This window comes from Mercenaria mercenaria, chromosome 17, assembly GCF_021730395.1.
Source record: "Mercenaria mercenaria strain notata chromosome 17, MADL_Memer_1, whole genome shotgun sequence".
Lineage (NCBI taxonomy): Eukaryota > Metazoa > Mollusca > Bivalvia > Venerida > Veneridae > Mercenaria > Mercenaria mercenaria.
Genome location: NC_069377.1, coordinates 59,132,861 through 59,150,217, shown reverse-complemented (window position 1 = coordinate 59,150,217; position 17,357 = coordinate 59,132,861). Strand labels below are relative to the sequence as shown.

The window sequence follows — 17,357 nt, the reverse complement described above, 5'->3', positions numbered from 1 at the left end:
AACTTGGTCTGTAGCATCATTAAATAGTCCTCTCCCAAATTTGTTCAAATTGGGGCACTTGGCCCCTTTTAGGGGCTGTTAGAGCTAAAAATAGAAAAATCTTTAAACGACTTCTATTCATGAACGCCTTGATGGATCTTCCTCAAACTTGGTCTGTAGCATCAATACATGGTCCTCTCCCAAATTTGTTCAAAAGGGGGCACTTGGCCCCTTTTAGGGGCCGCTAGAGCTAGAAATAGAAATACCATTAATCGACTTCTTATCATGAACCGTGTGATGGATCTTCATTAAACTTGGTCCGTGGCATCATTATATGATCCTCTCCCACATTTGTTCGAATGAGGGCATTTGGCACCTTTAAGGGGCCGCTAGAGCTAAAAATATAAATACCTTTAAAAAGCTTTTTTAATCTTTTCTTTTTTTTAGTTTTTTTCTTAAATACTTTTTTAAATTTAATACTTTGTCACAAGCAAGACCTAATTAGAAAAAAATCTGCCTCAGGTAAGCGACTAAGACCCATTTTGTTTTTGTTTTATGTCGGCGTGGGTGTTGGGTGAATAAAGGGCGAGTGTGATATACGTACAATGTAGATGTGTCACAGATAAGGGATCAGCAGTCGTTGATGTAACGGCCACATATGACAGAATTAGTACATTTAGACCAGGTCATGCATATTAAATTGCATTTAATGCAATGCATTTTGAAATATACCAACACACGTAACAGACGAAATAAAATGAAAACTTAATGGCAGGAACAGGACTATTCTATATTGTCAATACTGTATATGTTACAGAGATCATCCATTACTTAAACGATCGCATTATTTTTGTTACTTATTTCAGGAAAAGGAGATCATGTCACGTACATATTTTGCTGGTTTTATCCTAACAGTTGTCGCTCTTGTTGAAGGACAAACAATTGATGATGTAACGCTGTTACACAATAAATTGTTGTCTGGCTACAACAAATACGTCAGACCATCTACTGACCAATTCAAACATGTCGACGTTAACTTCACGTTTGATCTCGTGTCAATAAGAGACCTCGACGAGATCATGGAAAAACTATCGATCGTTGGAATACTATGGATGTTCTGGGAAGAACCAAGAATGAACTGGAATCCCATAGACTACAACAACACTTTCATGACAAGAATTTCTATGCAGGAAGTTTGGAAACCAGATATGGTAATAGCCCACCCCATTGGCTCTACAAAGGCGGTTGGTTCCGATCACAGCTGGTATTCGGTAAGATATCAGTACAATGGGATGGCCGTATGGGCACCAAGTGATGTGATGACAACAACGTGTAACATAGACGTAACGTATTACCCTTTCGATAAACAAAAATGTGAGATAAGTTTCATTCCTTGGGGATCTGTCATTACAGAAATGAACCTGCACGTTGTTCAAAGAGAGGTTTCTAGAAAATACTTTACTGAAAATGGGGAATGGGCTCTTGAGAAGGCAACAACAACCACCGGACTACATGAGGGGATATATCCGACATACATTGTTGAGCTCGAGTTGACAAGGAGACCAACTTTTGTTATCGTCAATGTTATTTTACCAATTCTCTTTATGGGACTCTTAAATGTGCTTGTTTTCTTCTTACCAACAAAGTCCGGAGAGCGTGTTTCGTTCGCCATGACAGTTTTGCTTGCAATTGCCGTATTCCTTACACTTGTCGGTGACAACATGCCGAAAACATCGCAGCCTATGTCGACAATTTGCTACTTTCTGCTGACAAATCTTGTCCTGAGCTCCCTGATAATGATCGTAACGATTTTAAATTTGAATCTGTACCACAGAGACGACAACCTTGTAGTGCCAGAATGGTTGGAGAACGTGGTACGTATATTAAAGTGCAATCGACTACCCAGACGTACAAAAGTTGAAAACCTCAAGGAAGATGATGACGGGAACAAAAAAGAACATCTGGAGAATGTGGATACAGTTAAATGGGCATTGCCAGCTTATACGGAACGTATAACATGGCGTGATGTTAGCAAAGCCGTGGACATGGTATTTGGTGGAGCTGCCATATTATGGTTGTTGATGACGACATTGGCATTTTTCATAATGGTATCTACACAAAGAGTTCCTGGAGCAAATAAATGAATATTTATGTAAATGCATTGGTTTAAATTTCAGACAACTATATATGAAATTAAAAAAGAAACGTTATTGTATTGAATGTGCACAGTATGTATGCATTGGGAATGTATGTTATATTTATCGTAAATAAGCTTGCGCTCTCTACTGCGTAAAATTTGTAAAAGAAATTATAATGTATGCTTGTTTTCACCACACAAAATATATTTACACCGTTGTTATTTTAAAATTCTATCAATTTTGCAATGGGAGAATGAATGAGGCACCTGACAGTGCCAAAGGCAGTCGAGTTCCGAAAACTTGTGATACTAACTTAAAGGTAGATTGCCCTGCTCAAACCATTCTACGACGTGGGCAATAATTAGTGCGTCGCTGCCTCCCTTAACTCTTTAAAGTATAAAATAGTACGTACGTACAAATATAACAACTTAAACCTGGTTTTAAGGCTGTGTATTGGACTGCTTGCCGTAGAGAAAGTTTACTTATTTTATTATTATTAACATAAAAGGATAAAAATAGAAAAAAAAAATAATTTCTTGGTTTGGACATCAGATTTTTAAAATTGCAATTTTGGCTGCATGATGTTGGATTCTTTTAACATTTTTAGGATTTATGAGTTAGTTTAAAGCAAGCATGCCCCTATGCAAAATAGTATTAAACAAAGTATTGAAATCATAATAGGTCAAACGATTAGACGGGCATTTCCTTAGAAAAAGAAACAATTTGGACACAAATCAAAAAAGAATAAAGTTAACTTAATACATGCATTTTAAAAGTAGCTCAGTTAACAGTCAATGCCAGTGTTTTAATAATCAACAGATTAGCATTGTGTGAATTAGTTTTAGTTAAGCTATATATGTACGTATTTATTTTAGTCCGATAGTGATGAAAGCTTGAAGCTTATTCGAATCAATCTCGAGTCCGCTTCTTGGAAAAAAACCACAGAACTAGTGTCAAATGAGAAGGTGTGATCGAAATATCAGTAGGGCTCGAACCATTAACATTCAAGTTGATCGGCCGGTACTTGTGCTTTGTGATTGTTTATCCAACCGCTTCGTGAGGGTACTCTTTCAGATATTTTCGCATGTTACTACAGTAAACAAATTCAAGAGACAGTTAAATAACTGCATGTGTTAAAGCAAATACGAACAAACTGTGTTGATCCTAACAAATTGGTCCGCCCGCTTAGCGCAACAGGGAGAGCACAGATATACATATCTACTAATCGCGGGGTCGTGAGTTCTATCCTCCTGCGAGGCGTATGTTTTCCCTGACGATTTTATAAAAGACACTGTGTCTGAGTCCACTCGTCCTTCGCCTCTGATTCATACGGGGAAGTTAGCAGTTACTTGCGGACAACAGGTTTGTACTGGTACATAATCCAGGAACACTGGTTAGGTTTACTTAACTGAAAAACTGTTGAAAATTGGCGTTTAACCCAAAACAAACTAACAAAACCTAACAAATTAAACATATTATAATTCAAAAGAAGCATACTTTGGGCGTTCTTTACATTTTCGACATTTTCAAAACGGATTGCGACAATATGTTTTTATTCAGTAAGTTTTACTTAAGTGATATATCTGACATACATTTCTGAAAATTGGTGCACGTTTATAAATGTCATGCAGAAATTCCGACATAATAAATTTAAGTCGTTGATATGTTTTTCTCATTTTCCCACAACATCTCATTTTCCAAAGTCACTACAACACATAAACATATAATTAAATTCGTATACATATATAAAGCGCAAAAACAAACCGTAAAACGTACAATAAATAAAAAGGTCCCTATGCGAATGATTTCAATGGCCAATTGGCAGAACACTGTCTGAAGGTATCTATCATGTACTTACGACATGACGTTTGTAAGCGAGTGTGAAGTCAGTCATGAGAACTTATCAGAAATTGTATACAAATGGGTCATGCAAGTTTATTGTTCTGTAGAAGTACAAGGTTTACAATAAAGCAAAGTTTAGCATCCTTCTCCCCTACCAATGCCACCACAATTTCCTTCAATCACTTGTTGTTGTTTTGTACTTACGCCTCATTAACAGACGCACCCAGTCAATGGGTGACGTTATGCATATTAATGATACGTCAAGTTGTTTTCCTATTTGATAATTATGCAGAAAGCCGGAGAGCATACATCCTGTTGATTTGCAGATTGAGTTCAATATAGCATTTATTCAAATTACTTTTAATCTCATATTTCTGATGCTACGAAGCAAATATTGTCAGACACGCAGTAATATTTTGTGAATAATTTGACTAAAATTTATGTAGTAGACCTGTAGCGACACTCGACAATTTTCCGTGATATTACGTGTTCTTGTTAGGCAATATGCATTCTTCGGGTGAAAGGTAGCTCACCGAGCACATGGCTTTCCGTAGTTACCGGAAAATGCCGAACTCGTATATAGGATATACGTAATGTGCCGATTGAAATTACGGGTCTACTAGCTGAATGAAAAAATAAAGATGAAACATTATGCTGAATAGAAACAGTCCATCCTAGAACAGAAAAATAGAAGACCGAATGTGTCACTAGTAATACAAATTGTATTCATGCGAGTGATTTATCGAACTGTACTCTCTTAATTTCAGCTTAATTTCTCTTTACTGAAAAAAATAACTAAAAGTAACGTTGATTCTTCTTATTCCGAACAATTATTCGTTGACTTATTTCCATAATGCCGTTTCTAGCTGATTAATAATTTTGGGGATTCGAGTGTCAATGACTTTACAATACTTACAACCATGTTGAACTAAAATTCAGCCTGTTTATATGTTAGTTCTACAAGGCCACAAATTCACCATCATACAGAAGTCATAGAGACATACCTAATGACACCAAAATCTCAATTTTGCCATATCTAATATTGAAAAAAATATGACAGAATCTTTACTCCCTAATTACAATGTATGGTTCTACTATATAGCTTGGTCTAAGAAATTACAATGTATCTCAATAAGACATGTGAAAAGATGTGTCAAAAATATTAGTTATTAGATATTTTTTCTTTTTTTAGTAAAATAGGTTTGGTAATGAATGAAAAACATTTTCCTCGAATATACAGTGAATTACGTCAGGTTATTCGAGGTCGCAGAAAAAAGTAATTTATTTGTTGTGGGGAAAAATCCCTGAAGAATTGAAATGGAGAATCTAATTAAAGAAGAGCGCGTGTAGCACAGTTGTATTTCTGATAATTCTATAAGATACTGGTATTTTTCTTTGGTCGTTCATTAAAATTTTGCTTGTCTCTCAAGCAATGAAATATTTCGAATACCCTTCATTGTATGGTTAACCTCCCCCACATTCGCCTTAACCGCACCGTACATGCAAATTCACTTCATTCGAAACGCCTGTGTTAACACTTTCAATAATGATTGTAGCTAATATATGAAATGTTCGTTCACGAGATCATTATTTGTGCTAACTATTAAATTAAGGATATATCTGTAGGGTTTTCTTCTATAACCCTCCGTGAGGCAAAAATACACAGTAACAAATATGTTCTTTCTAAGAAGAAAGCAGAAAAGTCATGAATTAAGATATGTGTAACTCCATTTATCAGTACCAGCATGAAAAATAGATATTCACTAATAATAGGAAGTACAAGGTACACACACGCATGAAACATACACGTTCATCTGTAACAGTTAACACACATATAATCATTATCTGTTACTCAATAAACACCTGGTGTTGTCATTTTACTAGACTGGCATCAGTCGTTAGAGTCATTAAATGTAATGCACTTGGCCATAAAATCAATCCTCTCTGATACCACTTTCTGAAAACATTTACAATATCTCTTGCTTCTGTCTCTAACGTTGAGATGAGCCTAGAGAGAATATTTTTTTCTGAGAAAATATCAGCGTCAGTATGAAGAAATTAATATTATTACAGATTATTTGATCTCAACAGACTTTGTAAGTCTGTCATTTTACCAAAGACATCCAGTCAGTTAAGCACCTTCATACCATTTTGACCTTGATCAATTTGTATGGGAATTTAGCCAGTGATATATTATCTGGGGATTTTCTTTATTGTGTATTTGTTTGCAAATTCTATACCTGGATAAAAAAGAATGTATTATGAACTTAATATGACACTATTTGTCTCAGACTGTAAATTTATTCAGTATTGATGACAGATATTGTACCGTTAGACTATTGTTCTATGTCAAAATTATTTATGCAGTCATACAATTTGTTTTGTAATTTGAAAGAAACTCAAATAAGTTGATATGATATTGTATTGGGAGTATAAAACATGTACTGAAATTGTATCAGGGATATGTTTTCATAACAGGGCCTAGTTGTGTATAGTAGGGACTATAATTTCCAACTGTATTATAATTATTGCTAAAAAATACATAAATATACCTCGTCTACCACCAGTTTTGAACTAGCATCGCCTGCGTGACAAGCAGCCAACACATCCACTGGGCTATACCTTACTTGGAATATCTAAGTTGATAAGAACATATTTTTATCTATTATAAGTATGCATCCGTTGGGGATATACCATGCTTATTTATAGTTTGTTGACAAAATGACGTTACTGTCAAAAATTCTCGGTGGATTAGTAGTCCCTAACAGAGACATATTTATTATACATAGAACGTACCTACTTGCGCGTTTATTATCTCGCTTTCAGTTAATAAACGATAGTTAGTTAGCCAAACATGTGGTCTTTGGTTACATACACGTCAATAGCTAACTTGTTATCCGCAAGTAAATGTAACTATCCATGTTTATCAAGCTGAAGAAATTGAATTTGAATGACTTCAGACATATCGTTATAAAGAAAAATAGCCACGGTCATGATCAAACCCGCCACATCTCGATTATCAGCCACGCAACTTGCATGGTCACAGTTCAGGATCTTCATGTTGAAACAATTCACTCCCCCGCATACTGAAAGTGATTTTTAATATACATATTCTATAAACACACATATACAATTTACAACGTAAAAATATTGAAACTGTAAATTATTTCACATTACATAACAATTTTATCAGTATGCCGCCACTTTAAAATATTTGAAGAATGAGACACAAATAAAACTATAACATCATTAAAAAAGACTTCCGGCACCAGAACCCTGTAAGGGCACATGTATGAATTTATTAAACACAGAAAAAAGTAAAGCAGTTTTTTATTTACAAATGCAGCTGCTCAAACGCCTATTTTTTTTTTAAATATTAAGGATTATATAACTTACTGCTAATTTAGTGTCTTGTCTAAAGGTATTTTTTATTGTTTAAATGGTAATAAGGTTTTTTCATAGACTCTCTCCTCGTCGCTAGTATTATAGAAACTGGACTTGTAATAACATACATGTATCATGAAAAAGTAACACTGTTGAACAAATAACAAGCATCTGTATAATTTTGTCACATAGTATATTCACTGGCGTTGTACATTAAATTATACCAGATTTATAAGCCCAAGGCGCTTTACAGACACAGAGCGATCTGACCAGAGGGACAGAGTGAGACAAAGCCCCCACGACAGAGAGATCAGAAATCAGATACAGGCTTATCCGGCTAACTTAGCCTAGCTCGTTTCGGATAGACAGCCTGGTTCTTTAACGTGCCCAGTGTATAGCACTGATACACGCAAGGATTGCCTGGGTTCCTGACCAGTACACCTCTAGTTGGGTGGGAAACACTGAAAAGCGTTTCTGAAAATTCCCGAGGAGCTGCCAGGGATCGAACCCCGACCTCGGGATTGGAAGGCCAGTGTGCAAACCACTGAGCTATCCGTCCACCCATAATACTATGCAGATAAATCGTCTATTTTCTTTTTAATCAAAATTAGGAAATTCGTTATATAAAATGGTTAGGAGCGCCAAAAAATAGATCAAAACGTTTTCCCCTTTTTCTAAACAATAACTTTAGAAAAATATCTCCTAAGCATCGCTTTTTGTATTTCAGTTTGACATTATCTTAAATACTTGTGTAAATTATCTAGAATATTTCACAATCATTTTGAATAAGATCATAAATAAGTTTTCAAATATCCTTGAAAAAGTATGAGAAAACAAACATGGCATTGCATTTCGGTTGTCAAAACCAACCATTCTCCAAGATATATCTGAAGTAAAAAGAAGAAAAAAAAATCGGTCGCCTTTTTGTTCATATGAATGCAAATAAAGAAGCACAGTGAATTTTATTGAACCCATATGATTATTGACCAGTTCAGCGTAGTATATAAATCTCTTGTTTGTTCTACCCGCAGACATTCTTAAAGTGGGATCGAAGCTGCCGCTATGTAAGTAATATATGACTGGAATTTATTTTTTATTTGTATCCTTTTTTTCTCTACTATTGCTTCGCCGCACATTACGTTATGGTATATTCGTTCTATAAAATCTGTAATGTTGTTTTTGTCTATTATTTAGGAAAAACAACACATTAATTAGATATTAATTGGCATTAATAATACTGGAAAATAACGCTGATTTTAATTTACAAATAGTATGTATTTTCTTAACCCTGTCTATGTTTAGTTTGTGTTAAGAACTATCATATTTCAGAATTGTGATATTTACGATTATTTCACATACTAAGTTAGAAAACAATTGTGTTAGTTTATGTAGTTAAAATATATTTGTAAATACGTAAAGTAAAGAAAAGAAAAATATTAAAATTCCAAATCCATGTTTCTTATTGTTACATACAACAATATTTTAGACTACTTAGTATTCGATGTGTATATGTATAGCTGTTATAGAACGACTGACAGATAACAACTTGATGAGTTCTCTTGTCTGTGTATGTATATATCTGTATTTTCAGGTATAACAAGATGGCAAAAGAATATTTGATTGTTTTACTGCTCGTCTGTGTCATTTCTGTCGGCGGACAAACAATCGATGACGCATCTCTGTTACACGATACACTGATGTCTGGCTACAACAAATACGTCAGGCCATCTGTTGACCAATCCAAGCCTGTTGTTGTCAACCTTACGTTTGAGCTTGTGTCAATAAGAGAACTTGATGAGATCATGGGGAAACTCTCGATCGTTGGAATGCTGTGGTTGTTCTGGGAGGAACCAAGAATGACATGGAATCCCTTTGCATATAACCAAACATTTACAGCAAGACTTCCAATGAAAGAAGTGTGGAAACCCGATTTGGTAATAGCCCATCCCGTTGATTCAACAAAAGCAGTTGGTTTCGATCACCATTGGTATCCAGTTCGCTATTACTATAACGGAGTGGCCATATGGACTCCGGGGGACGTGATGACCACAACGTGCAACATAGACGTAACGTATTACCCTTTTGATACACAAACTTGTGAAGTAACATTTATTCCATGGGGGTCTTTAGTTAGCGAGTTGTACTTGTATGCCGCCCAAGAAATGGTTTCAAGACGATTCTTCACAGAAAATGGAGAGTGGGCTCTTGACAAGGCCACTACAAACACTGGTCTCATCGATGGAAAGTATCCAACTTATATTGTTAAGCTCGAGTTGAGAAGGAGACCAACCTTTGTAATCGTCAACGTTATTTTACCGATTCTATTTATGGGACTCTTAAATGTGCTCGTTTTCTTCTTACCAGCAAGTTCTGGAGAGCGTGTTTCCTTCGCCATGACAGTTTTGCTTGCATTAGCTGTATTTCTAACACTTGTCGGTGACAACATGCCGAAAACATCGCAGCCTATGTCGACAATATGCTACTTTCTGCTGACAAATCTTGTTCTGAGCTCCCTGATAATGGTCGTAACGATTTTTAATCTGAATCTCTACCACAGAGACGACAACCTTGTCGTGCCAGAATGGTTGGCGAACGTGGTACGTTTACTAAAATGTAAACGACTACCAAGACGTACAAAAGTTGAAAACCTCAAGAAAGCTGAAGATGAAAACAAAAAAGGAACTTTGGAGAACGTGGAGACAGACAAAAAGGAAAAGTTGGAAACTGTGGATGCAGTTAGATGGGCATTGCCGGCTTACGAAGATCGTATAACGTGGCGTGAAGTTAGCAAAGTCATTGACATTGTATTTGGTGGAGCTGCCGTTCTGTGGCTACTTATCACGGCGGCGGCGTTTTTCATCATGGTTGCTACACAGAACGTGCCTGGGGCAAGAAAATAAACTTTGAACATACGTAATAATTACATTGACAGTAAGGATTTCAAGACGTTAAATGGTGCATGTTTGGGAATATAAATGAAGCAATCATTTTTGGCGGAGATAAAAATATTGAACTGAATTGAATTATTACATTTATAATTTATATTAACTAAGCTTTATTATAGAAATACGTATCATCCATTAATAATTTTCAGAACTTTCAATTTCGTAAACAAGTTTCTGATGTACACGCACTCGTATATTGTATCTTTCACTATGGTACAAGTCCAAATTTAAAAAATGCGACAACATCGAAATGTAGCAAAACTTTTTTTCTCAGTTCATGTTACTTAAAACATCAAAGATTCACGAAAGCGTTGCTCTTTATTAATTAATAACGTAAATATGCCTAGAACGTACTTCTACACAACAAAACGTGTCTCCAAATAATAGCATAGGATTGGCGCATGTTAAAAAAATAAATGTGTAATATGTTCTTAGTGTTTTAAATCAATCTATATCAACAGAAACGAAAGCTTAAAAATCAACAGTGTAAGTATTTCTTAACAAGCCATTTTGTCAATTTTCATTCGAACAAATCAAAAGGTAAGGGTGTTTATCAAATATATACCAAAAGCCTATTTTTTCCATAGGACTACATTTTAAGAAGTTAATGGTTGACATGCCTTTTCTGCACGGAACTTTTCTTGTAAACTACAACATAATTTATTGCTTCTCATGAGAAGTTATATAGTAACATATGATAAAATGAAAAACCTGTTGTCTAAAGAACATAATCCGTTCTTACAATATAACTTTTAAACAATTAAATTCCGTTGGCATAAAACGTCTTGTTTCTAATCTAATCAGCTTTTTTGTTGGGACGTTAATTCATAGATTTCAAATTTAAAAAAAAAGTTTAGTTGTTCGCTGGGATTAAAATAAGTAGATTTACTCATTCGCGAAATACGATAAAGTAGTTGCCAACGTATTTAGATGATTTCACATTGGCGATGAAAGCAGTGACAGATAGCTTCATTACAAAATTGTTGGATGTATCCTTCTTTTTAAATTCCGTACCGTTTCCTAGAAAGGTTTGCAAAATTAAGTCAAACCACTGAAAACGGCAAAATAAAGAATTTACCTATCGATTTTTTCGATTTTGCTACCCCTCTAATAAAAGATTAGATAATAGTTCACAGGTTGTGATTGCGGATGGGAATATCCGATTCGAGCACACTCGAGGGTAACAATTCAGGTGATACAGATAACAATAAAGTTCCGGTTTAGTTTTTTTTTTTTTGGGGGGGGGGGGGGGTTAACGTCGCACCGACACAAATATAGGTCATAATTATGGCGACTTTCCAGCTTTGGTGGTGGAGGAAGACCCCAGGTGCCCCTCCGTGCATTATTTTATCACGAGCGGGCACCTGGGTAGAACCACCGACCTTCCGTAAGCCAGCTGGATGGCTTCCTCACATGGTTTAGTTTTATCGTTTGTAGCGTAACGTTATGTTTTTCCAGTAAACAAACTTATTTTGAATCGAGAAATATACTATAAGGAACGGAGAGCAACTAGGATTGGTATATTATTTTATCGCATTTACATAAATAATATATTATCATTGCACGAATCGTCGGTTGCCATTAACATCACGAGCATCATCTGGCATTGAGGGTGCCAGATGGGTTTTGCCGGTGTAATGAAGTATTTCGACCCCCATAGAATAACGACCCCCGGTCATTATTCTATAGAAAATGTGACTCCTTTCCTGTAAAATATTGACTCCCCTTATAAAAAACTGACTCCCTTTGAAAACACTATAGAATAACGACCCCCGGTCATTATTCTATAGAAAAACTGACCCCTCCAAGTAAAATACTGACTACCTAAAGATGACTCCCTTCGAATCTCATAGAATAACGACCCCGGTTATTATTCTATAGAAAAAGTGACTCCTTCCATGTAAAATACTCACTGCCGAAATTACTACATTCGAACTCTCATACAATATCGATTCCCGGACATTATTCTATTTAAAAAAGTTACCCTTTCCGTGTAAAACACTGGCTCCTAAAAAGACTTTCGACGATAATATCTATTAAAAAGTGATCCCCACCAAACCTAACGGACAATTTTACTAGATCTACAACTCTAATATCCTCCATTGCCAATAGTTAACATTTTGATTGTACTACTACTACTGGTGCCGCTACTTCTATTGCTATTACTACATGTACTTCTTCTTCTTCTTCTATTACTACTACTACTACTACAACTGCTACTACTGATGCTACTTTACCTACTTCCACTAATACGTCTTGTACATCTACCTCTTCTTCTCCTGCTGCTGTTGTTGCTGTCACTTATTCCTCTGCTGCTACTGCAACTGCCACTACCATTGCCACTACTATTACTACTACTACTACTACTATTACTACTACTACTTTCTATTGTTGCCGCTACCGTACTTTACTGCCACTGCTAAGTATTGCAACTTCTATTAATACTAAGTTCTATGCTAGCAGTTTCTTGTGCAGTTTTCTTCTGAAGAATTATTGCAGGGATTATTGACACTGGTGTGTTTTGTGAACGTATTGTGAATTGTTATTTTCCTGAAAAAATGTATACACCAAGACACAGCGTCTAGAAATAGAATCCCTTTTCCCGTTGCGGAATGCTCTGATTTCTGTGTCAAGTGATGGTATCTGGGGCTAATGGTCAAACGGAAGGACGGACGGACAAGGGCAAATCTATATGCCCCCTCCCCCGAGTGGGGGCATAAAATGCAGCAATTAAGCCTTAGATACATGAGTTATCACTAAATTTGACCAAATGACAGGGGTCGTTTTTTTATGGGAGTCAATATTCTTCGTGAGGTTCAGTTTACTTCACGTGGGGGAGTCATAGTACTATGATCTGGAGGTCATAATACTATGACCGGGGGGTCACTTTTTCTATAGAATAATGACCGGGGGATCATTATTCTATGGGGGTCGAAATACTTCATTACACCTGCATGGGTAAACTCATCAAAAACGCCAGTCAGGTGTGCAAGAAATTGACGTCCGTAAATAGAAATGACGTGAAGACGTATAAGGATGTAGGATCATTTTTTAACAGTTTAAACTTTTTTCATACTCTATGAGCTTTATGTAGATTAACATTAGTTTCAAAGACAAGTAAGGGCAGAAAAAGCATAGATCATCGCACTCGTTTTTATTTTATAAGGCATTTTCTTCACCCACTGTTTAAGCATTTCTGAAAGTAAGTACTTTTTTTAAAACATATAATATCGCACTTAATGTTATAGGGATTTAAGATATTGCAGGTTACTATGAATACAAGGTGATATCGGTATTATATAAGCATAAATGTCACTAACAAATCTCTTTCATTTTTACATGTTGGTATAGTTAACCCACCCACTTTTGATAATGGAAAAACGTATTTGAAGCTACAAAAAATTGTTGTTAAGATTTTAAAAATATTGTAATCAATAACATGGAACTACTTTACTGAGTAGTCACTTCCTATTTGGCGTAAACAGTCCTATTTACTGCAGTATAATGTTTTTCTTGAAATAACTTTTTTGAATCAAGAAATATACTATTAGGGGAAAAAAGAGCTCTCACAGTATTTGATTTTTATCCTGTTTTACATGAAACATTAAAAACATAATGCATGGATATTCTACAAAATGTAGTGCGTTAGGCGTACAGCCTCGAACAAATCATTTCCGTCAAAACTATCACGTGACCATGAAACCCACATGACCATTGCAAGAAATTCAAATATTATTTTCTTATTTTCCGTTTTATTTCTTCATTAGATCACTCATATTGGCCTTAAACTGCTGAAAAAAATAGTCACAACAATTTTGATATCAAATGATAATCAGCAAATGAAACAAAAATCATAATTAACTTAGCTAGTCCGTCCGCTAGCTAGGTAGGGGAGAGTCATCTTCAACCTCTGTGTATGGCGGAGTTTTCCTAATGAATATTTCTCAGTAAGGATACCAACATTATCTTCTCGAATCCACTGTGTGCCAACTAGAGCCGTAAGCTTGACCTCGTGGCAGAACTATAGAGATGAGATCAAATAATTCGATTTAATTATTTAATTAATTAATTATTGACACAAGAATTTCACGTATTTACGCTACCTTTATTAGCAAATAATTGATAAAGAACAGTTCATGTTACAAGGCATCTAAAATACGTAAACAAAAGAAATTGGTCAGCTGGATATTCATGTTAAAACAAATTCGTCGCCTAAATGCTGGTCGTGTGATGTGGCGTCACGGAGTTAAATAGGTCTTGACCTTACTTTACAACAGGAAATATGAAAACAGTAAATGTTTCAATGGTTGTCAATATTTTTCCAATGTCCAAGTGAACTTTCAAGTTATGTATGCTTTGCACTGTATATACAGAACAATAATGATTTCTACTGCTCCGCGTGCTAGGAGATATAATTGTTCAAGCACTTTGTATTTAACAATTGAGAAATCCGTTTTCAGTCGTTTTACTAACACCAGCACCTATAAAAAGCAAATGTACGATATACCTGCATTATTTATGTATGCAGACGAAATTAGGCAATATGATATTTACAACATGTAAGACATTAAGATAATTACGAAAAATCAAAATGAGATAAACATTAATTTGGAATATCTTACAGATCAGTAAAATGAACGGGGAAAACAAAACACGAACGTATCACAGGAGCCGGCTGACTCCCCAGAAATTATCTCTACATTTACAAAAAAGCAGAATAATTGTTTTCAGCTTTTGCATATTGTAAAAAGGCTTATAAGTGTGTTATTCAAATTTTTGCTACAAAGTGTGTTCTAGATAAGAGTCCCGGAAGCTTCTGGAATTGGAGCGTCTTCTGTATCCTCTTACTGACACTGGAGGAGTCCTCCCATAGAGGTTACCGGTGGCGACTATAAATACGTTTACGTACATACAAACATACTTGATATTGTTCCCAGCAGTATCGGCCTAGGCTTGATGCTTGGGAGGTAAATATGACACTTGCCGTAGGCTCGGCTGGAAAGAAGTTGTCTCATCCATTCCAGATGGGGACTTTCGTCGACTACCAACTTTAATTAAACAAGACACCATAACCGTAATCGTCACCGTCAAGATCTTGCATATTGCAGAAGTTCATTATAGTATGTTCTTTCGCTTTTAAGTGATAATAAAAGACTCAGTATTATAGATCATCCCATGTGAATATTATCATTTTACAATATTGATTATTAACTGTGTCCACTGTAAATGTCAACGTACAAGTATATTGTAAAAGTACATTAGCTTCAAATACTGAATTTATTCTTGTCTGCTATTATCTTGGTTAATAATTAATTAATGTACTTTTAAGTACATGTCAAACAAACGGAATTTACGTGATACTTTTATTTATTGTTAAACCGAGTAAAGGTTATCAAATTAGTGCTTCTCTTTTTTTTATAAGATATTTAAATAGTTCGTAGCCACTAAACAATATTAGCAAAAAGACTTTTATATTGCAGAAAAAGTCAAATATCTTTTCCATAGACTACATTTTAAGAAAGCGGACTAACATCTCGTTCAACAGAGCTTACCTGTTTAAAAATACCTTTTGCAATGAATGACGTCAAAGTGGTGTCTTAAACCCTTAGCATTGAACAACTAAAGGCTAGACAAAGGATTCGTCTTAGAATCTAGGTTGTGGTCTAAGAATTCGATTTCAATTATTTACTAAAGACATTTGCGTACTATCGCTAATTTTATTTGCAAATACTCAATACAGAACAATTAATAATTCAATGTGTATAAGCAAAAGAAACCGGTCAGCTGGAGTTCAGTTTGAAACAAATTCGTCGGCTACCCGCTGACAACGTTTAGTGTCATGCCATTGACTAAAGTAAGCAATGACCTTGCATCTCATCAGGGAAAATAAAAACAGTGAACCGTTGCAATGTTTGTCAATGCTTTTTTATTGAATTTGATCTATTTGAACTTCCGTCCTCTTTAAAGCAACGACACTTGCATAAAAACATTAGTGTAAATATGAGCAACAATAGAAACGGGGTGCTTTATTTATGCATGCAGACGAAAGAAGACACTGTATTTTTTGCAAAAATAATTAATTTTAAAGAAATTAAAATTACTGATGTACACAGATGTACGTTTTAAAATAAAAGACTGGTGAAACTTTGCATATGTTTAAAAGAGTTTATAATTCCTTACTAAGTATAGCAACTGTACCGAAGATTCTTCGCGTACTTTGATTTTAATAGAATTGTTCCACTGTACTTTATTTTTCGCGAATAGTTTGCCCAATGTTTAGCAATCCAGATCACTGTTGAACATCCCAATACAAAATATTCAGTATGTTATGCCCCTTTGATAATTCTGATATGCATGTCACAGAATTTGCTTTTATATAGAAATATTAAATGCTCACAACTATGCACTTACTGTTAAAATATTATGTATATGTTTATTTTAAGAAATAAAGGGACAAGTTTGCTTTGGTTACAGAAAGCATTCTTTGCTGTAAATAATTCACCAACCCAAGGACAAGTGAACCATTGCAATGTTTGTCAATGCTTTTTTATTGAATTGGATCTCTTTGAACTTCGGTCTTCTTTAAAGCAACGACACTATGTGTGTCAATGATGTATTTCAATGACAGAAATTTTGAGAAATAAAGAAATATGCCTGCAATTCAAAGCTTTTTAATTTGAAAAATTAGGCACTGTCTCTACAATGTAATTTCAAACTTCATTATTCTTAAATTATCATTTAATAGACCTACATAACTGATGTTTGTTTTCCAAATATATGTAAATGTCAATTTTCAAATAAGCTTATAAATAAGTTGTTTGTTTTAACTTCAATTAATGAATAATTTAAAACTGCAACATTTTAATATTTTCTGCAACTGTCCTTGGGTTGGTGAATTATTTACAGCAAGGAATGCTTTCTGTAACCCAAGCAAACTTGTATGGTCCCTTAAAATTAAGCCTGTTTGAAATAAATTCGAAACAAAATTTCTGACGTCAAAATCTTTGTTAGTAACTGTTCCGAAGGTTGTTTGTTTGTTGGCTTAAGCATGTGTCTGTTAAATTTACCA

At 35.0% G+C, this 17,357-nt stretch overlaps 2 protein-coding genes across 2 annotated transcripts; both read left to right on the top strand.

Annotated features, from left to right (window-relative positions):
- Nucleotides 1-857: 857 nt before the first annotated feature.
- Nucleotides 858-2,123, top strand: LOC123535683 (neuronal acetylcholine receptor subunit alpha-6-like). The gene has a single exon (XM_045318429.2). It carries the CDS (start codon nt 858-860, stop codon nt 2,121-2,123), a length of 1,266 nt encoding a protein of 421 aa, XP_045174364.2.
- A 6,817-nt stretch (nt 2,124-8,940) lies between these two features.
- On the top strand, nt 8,941-10,336 carry LOC123537604 (neuronal acetylcholine receptor subunit alpha-2-like). The gene has a single exon (XM_045321427.2). It carries the CDS (start codon nt 8,945-8,947, stop codon nt 10,241-10,243), a length of 1,299 nt encoding a protein of 432 aa, XP_045177362.2. The 5' UTR covers nt 8,941-8,944; the 3' UTR covers nt 10,244-10,336.
- The last annotated feature ends 7,021 nt before the right edge of the window (nt 10,337-17,357 follow it).

Excerpts from the sequence above, each read along its gene's own strand:
- LOC123535683 (XM_045318429.2), top strand. The coding sequence starts at position 858 with ATGTCACGTACATATTTTGCTGGTTTTATCCTAACAGTTGTCGCTCTT.
- LOC123537604 (XM_045321427.2), top strand. The coding sequence starts at position 8,945 with ATGGCAAAAGAATATTTGATTGTTTTACTGCTCGTCTGTGTCATTTCT.